At 38.0% G+C, this 24,528-nt stretch overlaps 1 protein-coding gene and 1 long non-coding RNA gene across 4 annotated transcripts in view; one reads left to right on the top strand and one right to left on the bottom strand.

The window, feature by feature from the left end:
• LOC140116639 (uncharacterized) overlaps nucleotides 1–11,806 on the top strand; it is a 182,650-nt gene extending 170,844 nt beyond the window's left edge. For 2 of the 3 annotated variants that reach the window (XR_011852876.1, XR_011852874.1), the window contains exon 4: nucleotides 8,425–8,516. This is a non-coding gene — a long non-coding RNA (uncharacterized lncRNA). Of the gene's footprint in view, nucleotides 1–8,424; nucleotides 8,517–11,737 lie in introns of those variants that run through there. The other variant, XR_011852875.1, reaches the window with a different exon arrangement.
• On the bottom strand, nucleotides 11,669–22,192 carry LOC140116638 (tetraspanin-18-like). Its single transcript, XM_072133109.1, has 7 exons — nucleotides 22,136–22,192; nucleotides 19,394–19,588; nucleotides 15,692–15,766; nucleotides 15,464–15,562; nucleotides 14,869–15,048; nucleotides 13,208–13,291; nucleotides 11,669–11,790 (listed from the first exon to the last, which is right to left on the bottom strand). The coding sequence occupies exons 1-7, from the start codon at nucleotides 22,190–22,192 to the stop codon at nucleotides 11,743–11,745; spliced, it is 738 nt and encodes a 245-aa protein (XP_071989210.1). The 3' UTR covers nucleotides 11,669–11,742.
• Between the last annotated feature and the right edge of the window lie 2,336 nt (nucleotides 22,193–24,528).

Here is a 24,528-nt window from a genome sequence, read left to right as displayed (position 1 = left end):
CGCCTTGGAGGATCTTGCCTGCCCTGCCGCTAGCGTCTTGTCCGAGCGGGTTTTCAGTGCAGCTGGTGGCATCATCACCGATAAGCGTACACGCCTGTCGACTGACAGCGCTGACAGGCTGACGCTTATCAAGATGAATAAAGCCTGGATTTCTCCTAATTTCCAATCTCCACCAGGTGAAGGAAGCTCAACCTGAATAATTTATCCACTCCTCCTCCTCCTCATGTTCCTCCTTCTCCTCCTCTTTGTACAGTAAAGCAGAGGAAACTGGCTATTTTTTGACAGGGCCCACTGGCTCTAGCTATAGTACTTTATGCATTTAATTTTTCTGGAGGGCCACCGACCCGGTCCTCTGTTTTAAACAATTTTTGGGAGTGCCACATACAGGCACTCAATCTATTCCATTTTTCTGGAGGGCCACCTACCTGCTCCTCTGGTTTGAAAACTTTTTTGGACTGCCACATACAGGCACTCAATCTATTCCATTTTTCTGGAGGGCCACCTACCTGCTCCTCTGGTTTGAAAACTTTTTTGGACTGCCACATACAGGCACTCAATCTATTCCATTTTTCTGGAGGGCCACCTACCTGCTCCTCTGGTTTGAAAACTTTTTTGGACTGCCACATACAGGCACTATCCAAATTGAATTGTCTCCATAGCAGCCTCCACACGTTGTCTCCATTGCTACCTCCAAAAGTCGTCCATATAGCTGCCTCCATACATCGTCCCTTTATCAAACGAGGTGTGTCAGGCCGAAATTTGGGTTGTTTTCATGGATTCCACATCAAAGTTGTTAACTTTGTCGCCACCCTGCTGTGTTATCCACAAAATACACTGGCAAACTTTTACCATTTACGGATATTATTTCAGCGCTTCTTGCGCATCTGTTTACATTCCCCTCACCCGCCATATCCTAAACTTATAAGAACGCTACTACACTTGATCTTATACAAAAGGTTCTTAGAAGTGCTGTTTGGGGAGTAGCCTAGAGACAGGGGCTTGGATTGGCGAAAGCTCGCCTGGCAGCGGAGCGCCAGCTCCATGCCAAGAACCAACTAACATAGTTTTAACTGCAGCACCTTTAATCTACTACTAGTTCACTGCCTCCATACATGGCCGCCTTATCAAACGTGCTGTGTCAGGCAGAATTTTGGGTTTTTTTCATGGCTTCCACAACAAACTTGTTAACTTTGTCGCCACCCTGCTGTGTAATCCTCAAAATATACTGGCAAACTTTTACCATTTACGGATATTATTTCAGCGCTTCTTGCGCATCTGTTTACATTCCCCTCACCTGCCATATTTCAAACTTATAAGAACGCTACTACACTTAACTTGGTGCAGGCTGGGACCGAGTCTGACCCTGGGGCTGGTCATATACTGCCGACGCAGAGGATTGCGGGGCCTACCTCGGTCCAGGTGTTTCAGGCCTACTATGCCTCCTCCTCCTCCCACCCCTCCTCCACCTCCTCCTCCTCCGAATTACCATCCGTGGGTATGGCGCCATCAGTCGGTAGCTCTAGGCACAGCAGCAGTGCCGTCGCTAAGCGACAGCAGGCGGTGCTCAAACTGCTGAGCCTAGGTGATAAAAGGCACACCGCCCAAGAGCTATTACAGGGCATTTCACATCAAACTTGTTAACTTTGTCGCCACCATGCTGTGTAAGCCACAAAATATATTGGCAAACTTTTTTCATTTACGGATATTATTTCAGCGCTTCTTGCGCAGATGTTTACATTCCCCTCACCCGCCATATCCCAAACTTATAAGAACGCTACTACACTTGATCTTATACAAAAGGTTCTTAGAAGTGCTGTTTGGGGAGTAGCCTAGAGACAGGGGCTTGGATTGGCGAAAGCTCGCCTGGCAGCGGAGCGCCAGCTCCATGCCAAGATCCAACTAACATAGTTTTAACTGCAGCACCTTTAATCTACTACTAGTTCACTGCCTCCATACATCGTCCCCTTATCAAACGAGCTGTGTCAGGCAGAATTTTGGGTTGTTTTCATGGCTTCCATGTTAACTTTGTCGCCACCCTGCTGTGTAATCCACAAAATATACTGGCAAACTTTTATCATGTACCGATATTATTTGAGCGCTTCTTGCTCACCTCCTTTGGTTCCTCTCTGCCACCCATTGGTTTGAAGCCTGAGTCCATTTAGGGTATGTCGCCATGCCACTCTCTAGCCTGCCGCTGCTGCCGCTGCCTCTGCATGCCGTCCCCTATAGTGTCAGGGTCAATTATTGGATGTTTTACATGCTATCTAGCTTCATTCTGTCACTCTGTCATGGCCATGCTGTTGCCCATAATTTTGGCATAATGGTGCGATTAAGCAGCCTCAGAGGCATCCATGCATGCTGCCCCTGCTGTTTCCTGTCCATTTCCGTGGTGTTTCCATCCTTTTCTGAGGTTCCCAGGTGTTTGGCCAAGCTTCCCTGTGCAGAGCCTTGGTCCCCTTGAAAAATGCTCGAGTCTCCCATTGACTTCAATGGGGCTCGTTACTCGAAACGAGCACTCGAGCATCGGGAAAAGTTCGTCTCGAATAACGAGTACCCGAGCATTTTAGTGCTCGCTCATCTCTAGTTAACAACTGTTTAATTAGGCAAATCTCTCTTCAGGTGTTGCAATGCATTTTTAAACGCATGCGTTAAACGGGACATGTGACTGCACCCTAAAATAAAACAATCGCGACAGGATGTGCTGTGCTTGGCTAAAGTGGAAGAGACAGGTATGTAAAACTTATCTTATTTTGTATCAGCGCCTATTAGCTAATGACAAAATAATCTTAATCCTGGACAAACTTTTCATAAAAGCTTTACTTCCCTGCCTATATTATGGGACCTGAATATTCGAAGAGAAGTAATGTCTATCTGCCAAATCCCAACTAGAAAGTGAATACTAAAAGCTATTATAAATTTCAAAGCTGCATACAAATGACCGTCCTATTGCTCTGTTTTCAAACTATATAAAAGCATAGATATAAAGAATTTGTTTCAATTGGACTTCTTTCAATTGTGTCAAGTTTATGTTGTGCTTCATGCAGCAGAATTATTTCTAGGAGAAATTATCTCACATACACTGTGCCACACATAGCATAGAACAGATATGCATCTATTTCTTTCTATTTCACATAGATATACTTTAAATTGTGTATCAGGTGAACACATGTAACAATAAAGAGCAAAAATAATTTTAGATAATGGCTTTTGCAAATGTTATATCATCGTATGTAAAAGAAAATAATAATTTTATTGCTGAAAAACATATTATATAGACAAATAAAGACAAAAATAATAAGAATAAAATGATCTCATGTATATGTATTAACGAGGGATAAAAATATAACATAATAACAATAATAATAATATTAAAGACATTAAAATAAACACAAACAATAAAATAAACCTAAAAAATATAGAAAGGCCAAAAGGAAAATTGTGTGAAGTCTGGATAGTAGGTTGAATATTGCTCTAATTTAATGGGCACCCGTTACAGCACTCACATGATGTGCAATGAAGAGACCAAGAGTAGAATACAGTTTTCTCTTAAACCAATACTTTATCCTCTGGATAGGCTACCCTACATGTATGCCTAGTTCAAAAATCTTCTTTTTTTTAGTATTGTGCTATTATTTTTTATTTTATCTGGAATATCTTGGATACATCACCCACCGGGGCTATCAATGTAGTATAGTTAGTCACTGTCTAACATTGACCATTCATTGCCGATAGTGTCAAAATGTGTATGAACACACCCATGGGTAGACTGGCCCACCAGAGCCCCAGGATTTAATGCAATAATAAGCCCCCAAAGTTGCTCAGTTTGAAGGCTAATAGGGGTTGAGGGTGGGTTCCTAAGTTCATTTTCTTTGGAGAGCCAGTCCAATGCTGAACCCTTCCCTCTGACAAGAATGGTACAGACAAGAGTCATAAAAAATATACAGATTTCTTATCTTTTGGATAATGAATCTTTTATTTCATATATATTAGGAGAGATAACTGGTATTCTTTCCAAATAATCATGTATGTAAATTAGATTAAGATAAATGTCTAAAAGGCTGGTCATCTTTCAGATTAAAATTGTAGGTGCTGTCACCTATTTAGCTTCTGTTAACTGATGGAAGTTTTATCAGGGTAAAGGTTTTATGATTTACAATTTGACAACCTGTATCTCCTTGAAACAATTCAATAAGATCTAAAATAGTAGTGTGCCCAGATACATTGTAAGCAGCAGCTGTTCATTAAATTTTCCACAATAGCTTGTAAAAAGTCTGATTTCTGACATTGGTAGTAATTCTGATCTAGGCTCATTGTCAAAGCAATAAAACCTCCCTCAAATTTACTGTGGAAGCAAATGTATTGCACATTGTGCCTGTTGTCTGACCATAAGTGAATGAAGCTATTTCTAGTATGTTTTATAATAGCGTGCGTCACCAATGGTACAAACGTTTGATTAATATAATGCAACAATAGTTGAAACTGTTGTCTTTGTTTTTTTAAGTTTCTAATAATAAAGTCTTAGGAGGAGATTTCTCATTAGACCGGCTCCTTGGGACAGTTCTATGTCTGGCTTTGGAGCTCAGCTGCCCGTCATTAAGGTGGCTTTGGCCCTTTAATAAATGTTCTAAATGTTCTACTTGTGTTTCGGATTTTTCTTTCAAAAAGTCAATAAAAAAGGCACAAAATGTACCAAAAGTTGCAGCAGAAGATCATGATTTTGGCTTTGCACAGCGTTGCACTCGCTGTAGTTCTATGTTTACACCAGTATAGTGAAGTGGCAGGAATAGACCTGTGCAACTTTTAATCAATGAAAAGTCGAAAAAAACATCTATGCAACTTTTTTACATCAAAAAAGCCCAGCAAAACCAATGATAAATCTCCCCCTTACAGATAATATAAGGCAAATATGAACTCATGTTTTACTATTGTAGAATTTAAGAAACAATCTGCTTATTCCAAGACATAATATGGTCCTTCTTGACTACAAACATATTGGCCCAGATATTTGAAAACTGGTACAAATTGCCTTAGTGCAATTTGCCTCACTAATGTGAGGTTTGTGCCATATAATCCAATAGTGAAGAACACTTTTAGTTAATCTGCTCAGTTTGCAGGATGTGCACACACTTGCACTTTTTTTTCTTGATGCACTTTGCTTCTTGTTGTTGCAACAACAAAGCACTTTAGTAAATGTGGTGCGAACTCCGACTAAGCACTACCACATCCCTTTAGGTGTACAGTGTTGGACAAAATGCAATTGAGATAAAAAGTGGAGCAAACTCTTTATTAATACATATGCAAGCTTTTTTTAATGAAAACTTAGACAAAACTGGCTTAGGCACATTAATATGCCTGGGCCATTTTATTTAAAGGACCAATAACAGGAGAATGAGGCACTTTCCTTGGTAATGAAAGATATCACAATGTTCATATATTTATCTGTTTTATTTATAATGAGAATTCTACATAACCATAACCAAGTGGATCATACAGTAAGTGGAGTAAATAATTAAGAAACAAAAGCTACTTCTCAACATTTTTCTCTCTCTACCTAGATTTAGCTTAAAATGCAAATACCTGAACCTTATTATTTTAATCATTATTGTTTGTAGAGCACCATTAATTCCATGGTGCTGTACATTCTATCAGGGGTTCACATATATTACATTGAGACAATAACATATTAGTACAAAAGACAGAACTATATACTTAAATGCAGGGAGGAGGGGACCCCTATAATCCTCCTTGCTCCAAATCCTGCTTTATTATCAGAAATATCAATAACCTGAGGAGACGAGGAGGAGCTTCATTGCTGGGTGGTAGGATCCTTATGGGTGAGGGAGAAAATCTTCCACCAAGCATTGCCAGGACTATAGAAATATGAACAGTGCCCTTTTGTGCAAGCAGGGGATATGCAGCGCATATTATGAGGTTCTACACCAGTTGTAGAGTATATTGTAAGATTCTGTGGCAGTTTCGGTGTGAATAATGAGGTTCTGCAGCAGCTAAGTTTTGCATTATGAGGTTTTGCTGCAGCTGAGGTGTGTATGAGGAGGTTTTGCAGGAGTTAAGTTTTGCTCCAAGTAATTAACCCCTCACCCGCACTGCAGTCTCTTTCCAATTGATAAATGAGTCATATTAGACTCCGAAACGCGTTGTGTTCCAATAATACCGAGTAAAACATTCTTTCACAATATATTTATCAGCTATGTGAATTACCTGTGTGCGCCAACCGTAACAAATACCCCCCTCTATCTACCGAATATAGGAATTTAGGCATCTGCAGGAACACAGGAAGAACAATTAATAGGGTTAAACATTTGCCCATACAGTATTAATGACAACCAATACATAAATAATCAAATGATTTGTAAAGCGCTACGGAATTTGATGGCGCTATATAAATAAAGATTATTATTATTATAAATAACACATTTGAGTAAACATAATTTTGATTCCTATGTGGTCCCTTGTTGGCATGTGACAATAGGGAATGGCTGTCCAGGCTGAAAAGGAATAGGAACTGCTGTATAATTTGTGGCATAAGCATTCGGCTCACCCATAGCCCAGTGCATGTACAGACCATGGCATAAGCTAATAGAAAGTAATGAGGACGGGTGTTAGCCATTGAAACAGCATGTATCCGGTATATTTGGATTGCAAATAAGTTTTCCAAGGTGTTAAATGGAAAATATTTGGATGGAAATTTTAACATAAGGGGACACATTTATTGAAGTGTTTGTGCCAGATTTCTGCCTGACATTGCACTGAAAAGAATGTGTAAACTGCTTACACATGTATTTATGTGTATAAAGTGTGTGCACCAGTTTTGTATTGCGGCTGCCCTGTGTCTGACAAGGCAGAAACAATGTGCACCAAAAGGAGTATATTAGTACTTGGTCACGTTTAATACTGACATGTGCCACAATTCTGTCTGCTTCACAATTCTGCAGCATCAACAAAGTGCACCAAAAGTGCACACAGTTTTAATCTGAAGCACCCTGCACACTTCACAGACAAACTGCACATAGTACAGACTGCACTAGTTCTGATAAATGTGGTCCATGGTGTTCTGTTTCCTCATCAGCAAAGAGCTATAAAATATATGCCCTCCAACTCCTAACAAAAAGTCTTGTCTGCTGTTTATTACCGTCAATCCTACCAGACTATAAATAAGATTACATAAGATTATATGTGTCTTTTTGGTCTCATTGGTGGAAGCCATAAAAACAAAGTCCACTACAAAAAGACACAATTGCTATTTTTTTTTTTGCCAATTCTACGGCATTTGTAATTTTTCTCAGTGACTTCCAAGTACATTGCACAGAATATAAATAGTGACACTGGGCAGTACAATTTGACCTGCAGATAACAAGCCATCTTACGGCCCTGCAAACTGTGGAACAAAATGGCATGGTTTTTGAAATTGTGGCAGGGAAAAAACAGAAGTGCAGAAACAAAACAGCACTGTGGTACTAAGGAGTTAACACAATATTTTTTTGGTACTTAATATTATTTATTTACAACATACATGGTGCTGAGCAGAAAGAAAATAAACTCATGGCGTCAGGAAAACTATACCAATTCATTAAAAACTTTACAATGTATAGGGGTTCTCAAAGATATGGGTATTATTGTAAAAACTGTTATTTAAAGATACACAACTTTTATGGTTATAACTACATTTTATTGAATTGAAAAAACATAATTAGCAACCTCTTTGGCTTTTATGACTAATATGTAGTGCTTGGGATTCATCAAATAGCAATTTCATGCAATTCACTGGGATTGCACAATGCTAGGGACTGTACTAAATGCAAGAGGATAGGTGGTTGATGAATTTGCTTCATTTCATTTTCAAAATGATGAATACAAGCACAATTTTGTCAAATTACACTGTGCATACAGAACGATGTATCAATGGTGCCATCTAGTGGTAACCTTATGGCACAGCTGACAATTTACAATGTGGCAAATCAAATTGATATTTACTAATGTATTTGTGTCCAAATGCTCCAAAGGATAAAGAATGTGTCTTAAGGTTGTTTATATTTTAGGACACCTACATCATGCCCGATATACACCTACTGTACTAAACACAAATTGCATTTCTGTCAGCCTGAACGTAGGCTGTCTACCATTCACGAACAATTCCAGATGCAGTAACACAGTCTTAAATTGTATGTACTGTCCCAGCACACTGAGAAATGTATGGTTCATGCACATTTTTAACTGTTGAATATAATAGTGGGGTCAGATCACTGTATCCACATTCACTATGTGGCCTTCCACTGGAAAACTGGCACTATAGGAGTACCACCCATATGCTTATGCTTGTAGGCTTAGAAGGAGTCTTTATTGCCAAAACAACCATGTTACGACATGTAAAACCCACAACTATCATTTGTTTTTCATTTGTTTCAGGTGGAAGTAGTAAGCAAGATTGTAAGCAGCCTCAGTTGTCAGGTAAAACCTCTGTAAAGTTAGTGCTCAGCCGAGAAGGTTTTATTTTGTGTTTTGCCTGAATTATAAGTCTTTGTTTTATTTTTTATGTTTCCTGCAATAAAAAACAGACAAAGCACTGTTTATTAACCACTGTTTATTAACACTGTGTCAGTGTCTCAGACTTCATTTCAGATTTGTTTTTTATTTTGCTGCCGCTACCAAGCAGCTCCTCACTATATATTTTGATATGTACTGTTTATATACACTGCACTTCTGTTAAATTAAACTGTCCACTTAGGAAGCAACACTGATTAACAATCAATTTCACTGGCAGTTAGCATGACACAAAGGAGTGGTTGTGTAGGTGGGGACCACAGGCCACTTCTCAGTACCAATGCTTTATGGCTGATGTTTTGGTCAATTTTGAATGTTGGTGGTGCTTTCAGACTTGTGGTAGCGTGAGACAGACTCTACAACCCAGTGCAGCTCATTCAGGATGGAACATCAGTGAGTGCTATGGCAAGTAGGTCTGCTGTGTCTGTTTGGTAGTGTCCAGAGGCTGGAGGCGCAACTAGGAGACAGGCCACTACAAGAACAGGAGGAGCACTGCCAGAGCCCTGGAAAATGATCTCCAACAGGCCACAAAGGTGCATGTGTCTGCACAAAAGGTTAGAAGCCAACTCCAGGAGTATGGTATGAGGGCCCAACATCCACAGATGAGGGTTGTGCTCACAGCCCAATACTGTGCAGGACGCTTGGTATTTGTCAGAGAAATGATTGGCAAATTCACCACTGCACCCTTTGCTCTTCACAGATAAAAGCAGGTTCACGTTGAGCACATATGACGTTAAAGAGTTAAAGAGTCCGGAGACGCTGTGGAGAGCGATCTGCTGCCTGCAACATCCTTCAACATGACCAGTTTGGCAGTATGTCAGTAATGGTGTGGTGGGGTGGCATTTATTTGGAGGGCCGTACAACACTCCATGTGCTCACCAGAAGTAGCCTGACTGTCATTAGGTACCAAGATGAAATCTTCAGACCCTTCGTGAGACCATATACTGATACGGTTGGGCCTGGGTTCTTCCTAATGCAGGACAATGGTAGACCTAATGTAGCTTTCGTGTGTCAGCAGTTCCTGCAAGATGAAGGCATTGAAGCTATGGAGTGACCCGCTCATTCCCCAGACCAGAATCTGATTGTGCACATCTGGAACATCACGTCTCACTCTATCCAAAATGTCACATTGCTTCACAGACTGTAAAGGAGTTGGTGGATGCTTTAGTCCATATATGAGTGGAAATCCCACAGGAGACCATCCACATCCTAATCAGGAACATGCCAAGGTATTGTAGAGAAGTTATACAGGCACGGGGAGGACACACACGATTGGAGCAGCCTGTGGTGTGTTTTTCTTTAATTTTGTGGGTGACTCAAAATCCACGCCTCCATTGGTTAATAAATTTAATTTCCATTGAAAATGGACACTGAAGACGGAGATTCCCAGTGAAGCTCCATTATCCATTAGAGATGGGCGAATCGATTCTAAAGATTCTAACTTCGGTTAGAATTTCAGGAAAAATTAGATTCGTCACAAAGCCGAAGTTTATGCTGATTCATGGGAACAAAGTTGTTTTTCCCCCTCTTTTTTCAGCTAAAGGGGCGCAAGAACAACGTGTTACATGGGGCAGAGAACTCTGGGAAGGAGAAAGGAACACCCCCAATGACATCTGTAGACCTGTAAGCCAATCAGCGACCGGCAGGCTTATGTGATGTCACACAGCCCTATAAAACCAGCCATTTTACATCTTGCACTTCACACTTCATGTGCTGCCTGTAGTGTCTAGTTGCTGCTACTTACTTCTTTAAGGGGTATCTGTATACCACAAATAGCAGTTCTATTTAGTGACAAAATCGAATAGGAAGAAATCTGTTTGACTTTCATGCACTGCAGTAGCTATTGACAGACCAATCCCTGGTTGCTCTTTTAGGGGGATCTGTATACCCAAAATAGCAGTTCTACTTAGTGACAAAATCGAATAGGAACAAATCTGCTTGACTTTCATTCATCTGCAGTAGCGATTTCTTTATGCAGATGCTGTAGTGATTTGTGGACCTCTCACTGGGTGTCAGTTGTGGGGTATCTGTATAACATTGCTATACCTTTTTGGGCCTATAGTTTACAGCCATATTTACGTGTCAAATCCACGTAATTTATACAGTGATTTTCGCTGAAATTATACTGTCAGTTGTGGGGTATCTGTATAACGCACATTGCCATACCTTTTTGGGCTATAGTTTACAGCCAGATTTACTCGTCAAATCCACGTACTTTATACAGTGATTTTCACAGATATTACACTGTCAGTTGTGGGAGATCTGTATACCCCAAATAGCAGTTCTATTTAGTGACAAAATCGAATAGGAACAAATATACTTGACTTTTAATGCATCTGCAGTAGCGATTTCTTTATGCAGCTGCTGTATTAATTTGTGGACCTTTCACTGGGTGTCAGTTGTAGGGTATCTGTATAACGCACATTGCCATACCTTTTTGGGGCTATAGTTCACAGCCAGATTTTGTCAATAGATACAAATTATGACAGCTTTTGACTTTAATCAGTTTACTCTGAACTGTATCAGTAATACCTAATTGTTCATTTAAGCTACATACAATTGATCATGGTTTATGGTTGAAAATCAGCTTGCGTGTGTGGTCTGTTTTTTCACTTCCATGGGGCCATCAAACAGTATTAAAAAATTATATGAAACATACATTTTCCATGTGTTTCGATTAAAAGTGAATCCAACTTATTCAATGTATAACAAATGTTATGCATTTAAATTTATGTGTATGCCATGTATTTTATTTTCTCTAAATTATTAAGATTCCTACCTGATTTAGAGAATGGGATATAGTTTTTTTTACAGTTAACCAAGAGCATATCATATTGACATAGGTACATGCAAAAAAGATGTATAGGTGCAAAGTCTCCTCTTGCAACTGTTGTGCTCATTGGGCATGATCAGGATACTTAATTTTCCCTCTGGATATAAACAACAAATATTTCAATTGACAGCAAACATACATATTTAAGTTTGGTTTTTTTTAAAGCTGAGAGGATGACAGTCAGGGAACTGCACATATGCTATAATCTATACTATTCCCATTGGGAAAAAAATTCTATTAAAATGTTTCAGTTATTTTAAAAAATGTATGTATTTTCTTTTTTCATCTCTTGTTCTCCATACAAAAATTATTTCAGTGAATGTCCACAATTCTTAATCTTTTCAGATCTTCTAGTCAAAGTTATAATAGAGGCAAAGAGAAAAGAACATGGCGAACATCTGTGGAGAAAAGATGGTACATAGATTCAAATATTTCACAAGTTTCCGATAAAAACATTACTAGTTTCTCCATTTAAATATGTCTTATGATATTTTTACATTCTAATATGTTTCTGTACCAAGATAAGAGAAACATACTGTATATCCTCTTTTCCAATAACAACATCCCCACGGGTTATGTGTGTGGTACTGCATCTGAGGACCACTGAGTAAAATGCACTTGTGGTAAAATAACAGACATAGTCCACAGTTACTTATTTAGAGTATGTTTTTCTAATTTTGTTACCAACCCTTTTAGTTGGTTACATTTTTCAAATGTCACTGCAAACTCTAATACATATTCATTGCAACTTTTGGCACCCCTCATACTACAGCAGATGTTCTTTTGTACATATTACTTTATTTACTCCCTATTTTACAGAACATTTTATTGCACATACTACTTAAGCGCTCTTAATACTACAGTATATGTTTAATATGTGTAGCTTTCATAACTCTTAGTACTACAATACATGTTTTATATATGCAACCTTTGTAGCTATTCAGACTATAAAACATGTTAAAATGTACTGTACTTACTACTACAGGCTCCTTACCCAATAGTAAATGCTCTGTACCTACTACATTAGGCATACTTTATAAAATAGTGCATTTTAGCACTTACCCCTTTTACTGTTGTACTTTTTAGTATTTTTCCATTTACAAAGCCATATGAGGGCTTGTAATCTGAATGAAAAAATTGAACTACACTGAAAATCAACATAATAACAATGCTTTGAACTTTTGACTTTAACCCTTTCACAACCCGTGATGTAATAGCACGTCACGGCTTGGCTGCGGGTGAATGGAGAGGGCTCACTGGCTGAGCCATCTCCATAGCCAGTAAGTCTTTGCTGCATATCACAGCAAAGACTTAACTGTAACACCCATGATCAGTGCCAGCACCGATCGCGGGTGTTAATCCGCACATCGCCGGTGCTTCCGCACATAATTATACACTCCTCTCTCATTTTTCCTAGCTGAGAGCCGGCTATCTACATTATGGGTGCGGCATTATGCACACAATGTCCAAACACAGCCAGCCGGGAGCGCCAGAACCTAATTTTAATATTTTTTAAACATTTTTGTTTTTGCAATGGCTATATTTGATGATAAAAGAAGATTTCAGAATGAAGACTATAGTATGTAAGCTTAAAACAGTATTCTGCTAGTGGTTGATTTCCTTAACTAGGTCAAAGTTCTTTGGTATGATTTTCATCATGCTTATTTAATATTTATTTATCTGGTGTTTATTTTCACTACAAAAAAACAATAGAAATGAAATATGACATTTGTATATATAAAACTAAATCATTGTCTGTAACATGATGCATTAGATAAGGATTTGATGTTGATAAAAAAAAATTATATATCTCACCTCTATTCCAAGTACTCCTAGGCCTATTGCCCCCGATAAGGAAATATATTTCTTCAAACTTTTAGCAATGGTAATGAAACAGCCCTAGTGCATTAAAAGGGAAAAAGTGTGGCATATTGTTAAAGTAAAACATTAAATTGAGTGTATTTTACCTTTTACCAAACTTTGCAGGAATCAGCAGTCAATTGGGTGTACATAAGGAAAAACACTGTTTCTGGTCTTTATGTTACGTGTCACCTTCATTTTCTGGTATTTTTTTTATTATATCTGCAGTGTCTATGAGTGAATTTGTTTGCATCTCAGAGCTACTGGGACAACTCTCCCCAGAGACTCTTCTCCCCCGCTGCCTTGAGCTTCTTGTACCCTGATAGCTCAGTGAATTTATGTCCACCTTGCTAGTCTAATGGTAGTATATCTCAGAGTGAAAAGCAGGTTAGGAAAGAAAGAATATTTGACTATGTTTTCATATGTTCACTTACACTGTGGATTTATACAAAAATTGTTGATAACTTAGTGACCATTTAAGATTACTGAATGAAGTTAAAATCTATTTCCTTTTTTTATTTCATTTATAGAAAGCTCTGATGGGCAGGCTTTCATTGCTATTGGTTAAACTACCCATAATAGCAAATTACAACATTGGTTGGCTGCCTGTGCCCAAGGCTACCTAACATACCATGCAAGTGTGATACTGCAGAGAGGGCTTTCCAGTGCTGCTTTTTCAAAGTCAGTTGATTATAACATAATTGGTTGCTATGAATGATTATTTAATTGATACATTGCTAATCAATCTTTCTCTATTTATATGCATATGTGTTACATGTGGACGCCAGGAAATGAAAATTTTGGTGAGTGAATTTTCATGACACCCTTTTCAGAATAACATGTATTAATATGCTGTATGTATAAGTTACAAATAGTGCTCATACCGGATCCATAACAAATTTCAAGTGTTCGGCACCCACAGACCCAGAAAAACAAAAATGTTGGGGATGCGGGTCCATTTTCAAGAAAAAGAATCAAGCTGCGTAATTGACTGCTGAAACATCAAGCTGCTTGATTGCAGATATTTACAAACCACAGGCATGTCCTCTTTAGGCATGCCTCTGATTGGCTGGGCTGGACATGTACAAATTTTGTGAAGGGTGTAAAAGCTGTAGCGGGCAATTGTAGAATTCTAGCTCCAGAATGCCCAGGTGAGTCAAAGTAGTGAGCATCAGCACTTCACCAATGACTGGGCCTTGATAAGGGACATATGTTTGGTGCTGCACTGCTTCCAATATGCAACCCATATGGTCAGCAGAGGACATGCTAGGACAGCGCTTTTTTTTTCAATTAATTTTTTTAATGATTTCCTCTTTGTTTAGTTTTTTTATGTTATGTTATTATTGTAAGTACTTTCCATAGCTCTTTGTGGACAGGGATTCACCTTTTTTAAGCCCTCTAGCCCTTATTAGCCCCATTTCCCAGCCATTTTTGGGTGGTAAAATTTGTGCCATGTTCAGGTTAAAGTTCGGACTGAAGTCTGGGTTCCAAACTAAATTTTGGCGCGAAATTCAAACAAACCCATCAAACCCTAATTTCAACAAACCCACTCATCTCAAGTTGGAAAACACATACATTGACGGTTGACTTTTTCACTCAGTAGATATGTATATTACCTGATTATTTGTGTAGTCTGGAGTGTTCTCCATGCACTTCTGTTTGTCCTTTATGGCTCCAGATAATAGAGGGTTATCACGCTTGCAGCATGCTTCTGGCCATGGTGCAGAAGGATACAGGTCGTGAAAATGGGATCTGTTATCAAAGTCGTTTAATCCAGATATGCCGCAACAGGACAGCTAAACCAGGTAAAATACAGAAGACATCATAAACACAAAACATTAACAAATACAATTATAATTTTGTTGAATCAACAACTTTTTCATAAAATAACTTTTTTGCATAATTTCTGTATCTGAATAACCATTTTGCTTAGTTAGATTTCTATGTAATCTTCTATTACACATTTGATGCTTTATGTATGGCAAATTATACCTCTTGCAAAACTGTGCTGCTTTTTATATCTTGTACTTATCACCCAAAGGTGGTCATGACTATAAACTACCAAATAACAATTACTATCATCAAACTATCGGTTTTCCACAATGTTGGACATTTGTAAAAGTTTTCTTATTATGGTAAGTGACTTATATAAGTGAATTTGGTCCTTTTTTGTAGGTACTTATTTTCAAAAATAGGCCCACTAAATCTTACAGCAATCATAATGGAGTTCCAGGACTGACTGAAAACTTCAGACGAATTATCTCCTTTGTAATATTTTTGCAACTCAAGCAGGAAATGTTCTTCCTTAATCTGAAAAGGAAGTAACCAGAATTATAGTTGTGTATTCAGGAATTGTATTGTACATATTTATAATATGTGACAAACAGAAAACACTTTGAATTCTATTGCAGACCTCTAAAACCTTTGTTGAACACTTACCAGTTTCTGATAGGTCAACGAGAGAATGACACCCACAAGTTCCACAGTAAAGAAGAGTAAAATAAGTATAAAGAACTGTTTAAGAGAATAAAAGAATAAAATTAATCAGTAAGAGAAGAAATTAAATTGTAAACCACTGTTTTATGGTAAAAAGCAATATAGTTAATTGACCAATAATTAAAAGTGTCAATGTAAAGGTTTTTTATTTTTTACAAATCAATAGCTCTTGGGATGTAAAACAACTTTGCCTATTATCTTTGATACCTATATTCAGTAGGTTCTTTGTTATCCATCTAAGATTGCTGCAATGGCTGTCTCCTCTCCATGTGCTGATAAGCCGTATGAGACCGTATCTTGTTTACACTATGTTTCTCAGACGGTTTCATGGGAGGGGTGGAGCTGCTGTTCCCAGCTCACAGAGGAGGAGGTCATGTCTCAGTGAATGTAGGAGAGCTGGAAGTGTGCAGAACCATGAATGCAGATGTCTCCTACACAGAATAGTGAGGTACAAGATCTCCCTAAGTCGCTCCATCCCAGTCTGTGATTCTACAGAACTTTATTTGTCTGTCTCTACTTATTGCTGCTCACTTCCCCACCTTGTCATCAGCAGTATCAGCTCTATCCAGATAAGCTATTAACCCTTAGTGCTCACACAGACTATACACTGGTTTACTTATGATTTCTATCACTTATTACATGTTCCCTACTCCTCCATGTGATGGAAGCTGCCAGGCTGTCACCATATACATACTGTATGTGCACTGTACAGTGTTCAGTGGATTTACTTGTGGGAAACAAAATGGATTTAATACTAAATTACTTTGAAAGAGAACACAAGGCATCATGGGATCTGTGGGCAAGCTAGCTTGCCTCAGCCTGAGGGCATAAACTGACAGATATTAGTCTCCGTCCACTTCACCCCCTGAGAGAGATCTTTCAGAACAGAAAATGCCATAACTTTAAAAAAAAAAACAGAACGATGCCTACTTTGTGCTGCTCGTCCTTTTCTTTTCAAATAGGGAATCACATATAATAATTTGGTAAAATCACTATAGCTTTACAGTTACGCTTTAACCCCTTAAGGACGGAGGGTTTTTCGGCTAATTTCTCGCTCTCCAACTTCAAAAATCCATAACTTTTTCATTTTTACGTGTACAGACCTGTGTGAGGGCTTATTTTGTGCGTAACAAATTTTACTTTCCCGTAATGTTATTTATTTTAACATGCCGTGTACTGCGAAGCTGAAAAAAAATTCCAAATGTGGAAAAATTGAAAAAAAAACGCACGTGCGTCACGTTCTTGTGGGCTCAGTTTTTACGACTTTCACTCTTCGCTCCAAATAACACGCCTACTTTATTCTTTGGTTCGGTGCGATCGCGGTGATACCAAATTTATATAGGTTTTATTGTGTTTTAATACATTTTCAAAAATTAAACGAATGTGTACAAAAAAGAAAAAAATTTTTTTGCCATCTTCTGACGCTAATAACTTTTTCATACTTTGGCGCACGGAGATGTGTGAGGGGTCATTTTTTGCGAAATGAGGCGACGTTTTCATTGCTACCATTTTGAGGTCTGTGCGACATTTTGATCATTTTTTATTTTATTTTTTATGTTATGTAAAAAGGTGTAAAAGTCGCATTTCGGACATTTGGGCGCCATTTCCCGCCTCGGAGGTCACCGCCGGCCATAACCGTTTTTATATTTTGATAGATCGGGCATTTTGGGACGCGGCGATACCTAATATGTCTGTGATTTTTACTGTTTGTTATGTTTTATATCCGTTCTAGGGAAAGGGGGGTGATTTGAACTTTTAATATTTTATTGATTTTTTTTATTTTTTAAACTTTTTTTTTTCTTTTTTTTTCACTATTTTTTAGACCATCTAGGGTACATTAACCCTAGATGATCAGATTGCTCCTACCATATACTGCAATACTACAGTATTGCAATATATGGCGTTTTTGCAGGTCTTACATTACAATGAGCCACTGGCTCATTGTAACGAACCTGCATAAACCATGTAGCCTCGTGTCAAGAGAAGACCCGAGGCTACCATGGTAACCGATCGCCGCCCCCCGATGACGTTCGGGGGCGTGGCGATCGGAAAAAAGATGGCGGCGCCCGCGCGCCGCCGTCTTTTAAACGCCGCCCGCGACTTTGCGGGCGGCGTTTAGAGGGTTAATAGCCGCGATCGGTGCAAGCACCGACCGCGGTTATTAGCGGTGGGGGTTTTGTGCAAAATGCAAAAACCCCCACCTCTGTATGAAGAGGACTCAGCCCGTGAGCCCTCTTCATACATCCCTTATACCTCTGCGCCGTAGAGCTACGGCGCAGAGCGTTAAGGGGTTAAAAAACAACATGGATGGAATTAAAAACATTTGTCAAGCTACCTAAGAGCAAGAATGAGCTTAGTTGCCCATAGCAACCAACTACAGCTCCCCTTTAAAATATTCATGAGCACTGGCAAAATGAAAACTGAGCTGTAATTGGTTGCCATGGACAACTAAGCTCATTCTTAGGCAGCTTAGACATTGTAAGCATTCTTAGGCAGCTTAATAAATCTCCCACATTGTTTAATCTCCCTACAGTTTTACATTAAGGATAGGTTTATTATTACTCCAAAAAGTGGAACTTCTATATTACTGGCTTAACTAATCAGTTTTCCACTGGCCTGAAGTGTCTATTTGTCTTTCTTACTATAATTGTATTTCAAGGATAACCCCAGATCATAAAGAAGTAAACATTGAGTAATTTTAACAGCATTTTAACATTTTAAACAGCTGTTGCCATTTTTTTAAATACATTGTGTATATTTATTAAGAGGTTGTCTTCAGAGATTCGCTGCATATAAGATTCATTAAAGTGTTTTTGGTCCTTTAGCAGTGTTCTTCTGCTATGCCATGCTTTTTGTGACTTTTTAAAAAAGTCACAAAAAAAGTCTCTTGAACTATGTAGGAGGTCTACAGTTAAAGGGGTTTACAGGGAAAAAAATTCTCAAATCTCAATTCTCTAGTGATGTTTACACAATAAAGATAATTTTTAACCCTTTACTTTACAATTTTACTCAGTTTTATTTGCAGGTTTAGCTCCTATCACTTAGTGATAGTCAGCGCAAGGTTTATCTGAGTACAGGTGTATATATACTTTCATCTGGCTTCTGACATTGTACTAACATATTGACACATAGAGAGATGAGAGATGATGAGATGCATGACAGACTTTTACACTGCCAGCTCTGCTACATATCTGTTCTCAAAGATATGTGCCTGCCTCCCCTCCTCCCGGATAACTTATCTGCCTGTAGTTTACCAATGGTTTACAAATGATAAATGTCAACCATCTTGACAATTATTTGGCAAACATTTGTCCCCAAAATAATAAGATAGTATGAATATCAAGAAGCTGTTGGTCAGGCAGATTCCAGATTGTATCAATACAATTATAATTAGCTATGCATTATGGGTGTGTTTTTGTGCTTGATGTAGCTCCTAGGCACTAGCTTCTCTTTTGCTGCCCTCTAGATAATTCTGCGATACGATATCTACAAATATGATTAAAATCAGAGGAAAACATTTTCTTGGTTTAAATAGTCAGCCTATCACAAGGAGTCAACAACCATAGTGATGTAATTAACATTTTTGTCCAAAGCGGTTTCTAAACAAAGGTACCACACCTTGATAAAGTTTAAGAATATACTCACCACTAAAAGCAGTGGCTTATTCTCTCGAATTGCCCCAAAACATCCCAGGAAACCAAGTAGTACAAGTGCCAGCCCAACAATAAGCAGAATGTAGCCACCAGTGTTTAATAATGGGTTAGAAGTTATAAGACTCTGAAATCCATCAGGATCGGCCACAATCCATATACCTATTGCTAATAGGCAAACGCCTCCTAACTGCAAAAAAGTGCAATATTATATCAGGGAATGACAAAAAAAAATAGCAACAAAGCAGTGGCATTATTTTCTTACACACAATATTTGTCAATTATTTATAAAAATGAATATATTAGTTTGACAGTGTTAAAGAAACCCTTATTTTACTATTCACATTCCAAAAGCCAATACTTTTTTATTTTTCCATTTATAAATGCTTGTTATCTGAAGGATAAAAAGTACTTTCTAGTGGCATTTATATTTCATTCAATTTACTGTGAAGCTGAAAAAAATTCCAAGTGTAATACAATTGATAAAAAAACAGTAGTGTCATTTCCAATAGTTTTTCTTTTGCGTTTTTTTATTTGTATAGTGTGCTTTTAGTGGGACCAATTGACTATTTGATTGATGCCATTTTGGGACCTGAATTAAGTTTTCTATACAGGGCAGATGTTTGCTGCATTATGCTACAAGCAACCACCTCGAACTCCCGCAATTGGTTCAGCACTAATCAAAGGGGTTGCTCTAATTTAAACATTTTTTATACATGGGCTCGGGAGGTGTAAAAGCAATAAAGAGCAAGTCCTCAATGCCCCCATTCATTTGCTCATGGCACTTAAATTATACCTTGCAGTGAACCCCCAAAAAGTCCCAGTTTCTAAATTGGCACTTTTTTGTAATTTTGCCACACATAAAAAATGTTTATAAAAAGTTATCAAAAGGTTGCACAGTCCATAAAATGGGAGTAATTAAGGCCCTTTCACACTTGCGTTTTCACAAGCCTTTTTCTGAGCATGCTTTTGTTGTGCAGAACTTGCATTGCACTCTGATCCATTCTAGTCAATGGGTTTTTTCAGAATTTATTTTTCACACACGCACGTTTTTTGTAACGCGTTTTTAAACTTCAGCATGCCCTACTTTTGCAAATCACTCGCGGGAAAAACGCACCATACAAGTCTATGGAGATGCATCAAAAACGCATTGCACTCTGAGACACATGCAAGTGCAATGCAAGTGCATTTTGTACTGATTAATTGCCATAGAAAAGATACAGCTCAGTCCTGAGTCCTTTTCATGCGCTTTATCTGCGAATGAAAAAAAAACATTAAAGCTGAGACTGAAAACTGATTGAACTCTATGAAAAAATGTCAGTTTTTCACTGACCAAACCTTGATCGCACCCTGATCAGACTGTGATGTGATCTGCAATGCAAGTGTGAAAGGGGCCCAAGTTATCCGCTCATTTTGAAAACATAAGACACCTTATACAGCTCTATACACCAAAGTTTTGGCCTCAGAATATGGTGATTCATCAAAAAAAAAAATTTCTAAAGGTTTCAATTTTTTTTAAAGTATTAAAACATCCAAAAGGTATATTAATTTGGTATCTGCATAATTATATCGATCCAATAAAGGGGAGCTCTCCGTCTCAGGCTTTCTGAAAAAGTGCTTGATATTAAGAGGGATGCTAAGAGGCAATGCTTTACTTATCCTATCCTGGAAAATATATTTAAATTTTTTTTCCAGAATCCTCCAGTGGAGCATTGCAAAGTGTCTGTGACTAAGTCTTCACAAAACTGCAGAAGCAGCCTTTAATAGCAAAATCTCCATAAGGGGTCTTCTTACTTCCATGATCTAATCTCCATCCTCTCACTTAGCAAAACCAGTTTCCTACACTGTGCTGAAGAGATGCAAGACTTAACGCACTTTCTGCACATAGCACAGATCTTCAGTGCCAATTCTGAAGACCTATGTATGGCAGAAATGACATGCAAACTAAAGATTCTGAACTTTTTGACATCTTAAAGGATGCCCACCACCACAGATGTCCAACAGGTCCTGTTGAGCCCATATGAGAGCATATGAGATAAAGAGGTTCAAGGGACAAACATGTCATCAGCAAAAAGAAAATGCCACCTTCTTAAAAAATCCTAATATGGAAGATAACTTCATTACAGTTATGGCTAATTGAATTCCATTATCCTTCATAACACCGTAATGGACAATTTCCATGAAATCCTATTAGCATGCTTTTAAGTCAATTACTATTAGGGTCAGTATCAATAAAAACTGTAGCTCATTTTACAACTCCTCTATTCCCTTCCAAGTCCAAAAAGTTACAGATACAGATGTTTCTCCAAAGATCTATAAATACCAAAGTTATTAAAATACATAACAAAGAACAAATGAAATAATTTAATAACAAATTGAATTATAGTACTTTCAGTATTGAACTGACCCAAATATTATAGAGGACTTGTAATTTGGAGGTGTCGATTCCACCACTAAAGAATTACACACAAAAGAAAGGGTCTGCAGGCATTACCGAGTTAATAATATTGTTAACGCACATGATAATATAAAGAAAAGTACATTACTGTATATAGTTATATTTCCACTATGTGATAACAAAAATCACCTTACGATAAAAACATTTGAAGGAAGATACAAATATTGTAGATATTTTGAAATACATATGTAACTATATTTTAGTTCCTTTAATTTGTACACATTCTATTTACTAAATATACAGTTTAAAAATCATGTCAGTGAGAAATGAAGTACTTACAAATATGAGTACATTGAAGAGAAACATCATATACTTCATGAACATTAAAATGCCCATTTTGATTTTTCAGGATTAATCTATAAAAAGAGATGTGATATGGGCCTGCTTTGATTCAATTAGAATATATATACATGACAAATGACACACATATTTTACAAAAACAAAATAATTATATGTTCCTATTTCAATTTGGTGTTATTAATTTTTTAGTACAACATTTTATCTAATAATCCTACAAATAATGTACATTAAACAAAACGTCAGTAACAACGTTACAACACGAGTCCTGGGGAGGGCAGGCAGTTCAAATGAGAATTGCTTGTTGTATGGATTTGACATAAGTGGGCAGAGGGGTAATAGTGGAGAGGTTGAGAGAGGGGGAGGGCAATGAGTGAGGAGAAAGAGAGTAGAAATTGAGTAGAATAAGACCTGTGCCATATGAACTTCCCATCCAACTCCCCAATACTCACCACCCCGAGACTCACCACATATTACAAGGAGCCAGGAAATGTTAAAGAAACAATTAAAAATTAAATATAAATGGAACTATTTAGATGCATAACAATGCCATGCATATTTGAAATCCACATGCCAAAGGCTGTTGGAACCTGTCAACATGTAAACATGTTTAAGGGAAAACACTCAGCATGGGATCTCCTCATGTATGGAATTGAAATACAAAGGTAAGTTTTTTCTTTGTTGTGGCATTTTTATTTCTTTTATGGATGAAGATTTTGAGACGAATAATTGAGTGAAAGGGGCAGCATAAAACCTTGCTTTAAATCTTTTAGGCCAGTTTTTGCCTTCAAGACACTTGTTTACTTTACTTGTTCAGCTGTAACAGCCCAAACTTTTTTATTTTTCCAAATTTATATTTATGTTATATTTTACCATGTTTGCATAAATTACATGTTCTCTTTATTATGCAGTATCTACTCCAATTGCAAGGGCTATTCTAAATTAGCCCTCAAAATGCCCATTGGGGTGGGCATACTAGCTCAAAAGACTAGCAAATTCTACAGCAAAAATGAGGCAATATCAACTGCTTGTATGTCTCCAGCCTTTAGCAAGATTTTAAATTAGTTGGACTACCTCTTAAGACTACCCTCTTAAGACTGGTACATTTGAAATAGACTAATGTCAAAACAAAAATTGATGGAGACATATTTTTCATTTTCAGATTTGGTGAAAACATTAATTTTCATATTGTGGTCAAAAAACATTTGAAAATCAAAACAGATACATATACAGTGTGGCTGTTCAGCCATCAGGGATGCATCATATTTCTTTATGTTACAAAGATTCCGACCCTCAGCACTGTGCTTGTTTCAAGGGATCCAACCAGCAGACGTGTCCATTTTCCACGGACCAAGCATGAATGTGACATGAGCTATATGTTCATCAATTCTGCTGCTTACTTTAGTGTTGTCTGCAGAATATCTATGATTCTTTGTTTACAGTTATAACTCCCTCCCCCCTCCTTACTGTGTCGGTCAGTGAAGATGGACTGCGAGATAGAGAGAGAAAGAGTTCTGTATATATTCAGAAGGCAGGATGGTGAGAACAGGGAAAGGCTGAAGCTCTCAAAGGAGGTTTCAGGTATGTATATGCATATATATGTACATATGAGGGCGGTTCAATAAGTACCCATGTTTGACGACAGAGGGGTTCCTGAGGGAAGTTGGTGTTATCATCCTATGCTGCCATCTATCAAGCGGCGGCAAAACAAATTGCAGACTTATTGATAGGTTAGTTTGGATTTAGCAGCCATTTGAGTAAGACATTTTTCGTGATTTTCGCTAAGATGGAAAAAGAGAAGTATGGTTGGTAATTCGCTTTTTGTTTTTGGATGGGAAAAAATGTGAGGAGATAAAAGTAAAGTTGGATGCTGTTTATGGGGACACTTCGCCATCTATGGCCACAGTTAGATATTGGTTCAAAGAATTTCAAACGTGGGCAAACATCCGTTTTTGATGAGGAGCGACCAGGACACCCAGCAAACTTGGTTACCGAGGAAATCATTCAAAAAGTCCACAACACGATACTCGCTGATCAACAAACGAAAGTGCGCAAAATAGCAGAGGCCATAGGTGTGGAACGGCAATATTTTACATGACAAGTTGGCAATGAAAAAATTATCATCCTGATGGATGCCGTGATTGCTCACAGTGGACAACAAGCGGCTGCGGCTGTTAACTTCGAAGCAGTGTTTGGACCAATATAAACAAGATCCGAAGGAGTTTTTGCGTCAAGTTGTCAACGTCGATGAAACCTGAATTCATCACTACACACCAGAAACTGAGCAACAATCAAAACAATGGATTTCACCCAATGAATCTGCTCCAAAGAAGGCGAAGATAGTCCCATCAGCCGAAAAGGTCATGGCCGACAGG

This window comes from Engystomops pustulosus, chromosome 2 (genome assembly GCF_040894005.1).
Source record: "Engystomops pustulosus chromosome 2, aEngPut4.maternal, whole genome shotgun sequence".
Classification (NCBI taxonomy): domain Eukaryota; kingdom Metazoa; phylum Chordata; class Amphibia; order Anura; family Leptodactylidae; genus Engystomops; species Engystomops pustulosus.
Note: the sequence above shows the minus strand (reverse complement) of the source record. Positions and strands in the feature narration are given on the sequence as shown.

Excerpts from the sequence above, each read along its gene's own strand:
- LOC140116638 (XM_072133109.1), bottom strand. The coding sequence starts at position 22,192 with ATGGGCATTTTAATGTTCATGAAGTATATGATGTTTCTCTTCAATGTA. Across the intron at positions 19,589-22,135 it reads TCTTCAATGTACTCATATTT|TTAGGAGGCGTTTGCCTATT; the intron begins GTAAGTACTTCA and ends ACTTTTTTGCAG. Across the intron at positions 15,767-19,393 it reads ATAAGCCACTGCTTTTAGTG|TTCTTTATACTTATTTTACT; the intron begins GTGAGTATATTC and ends TCTCTTAAACAG.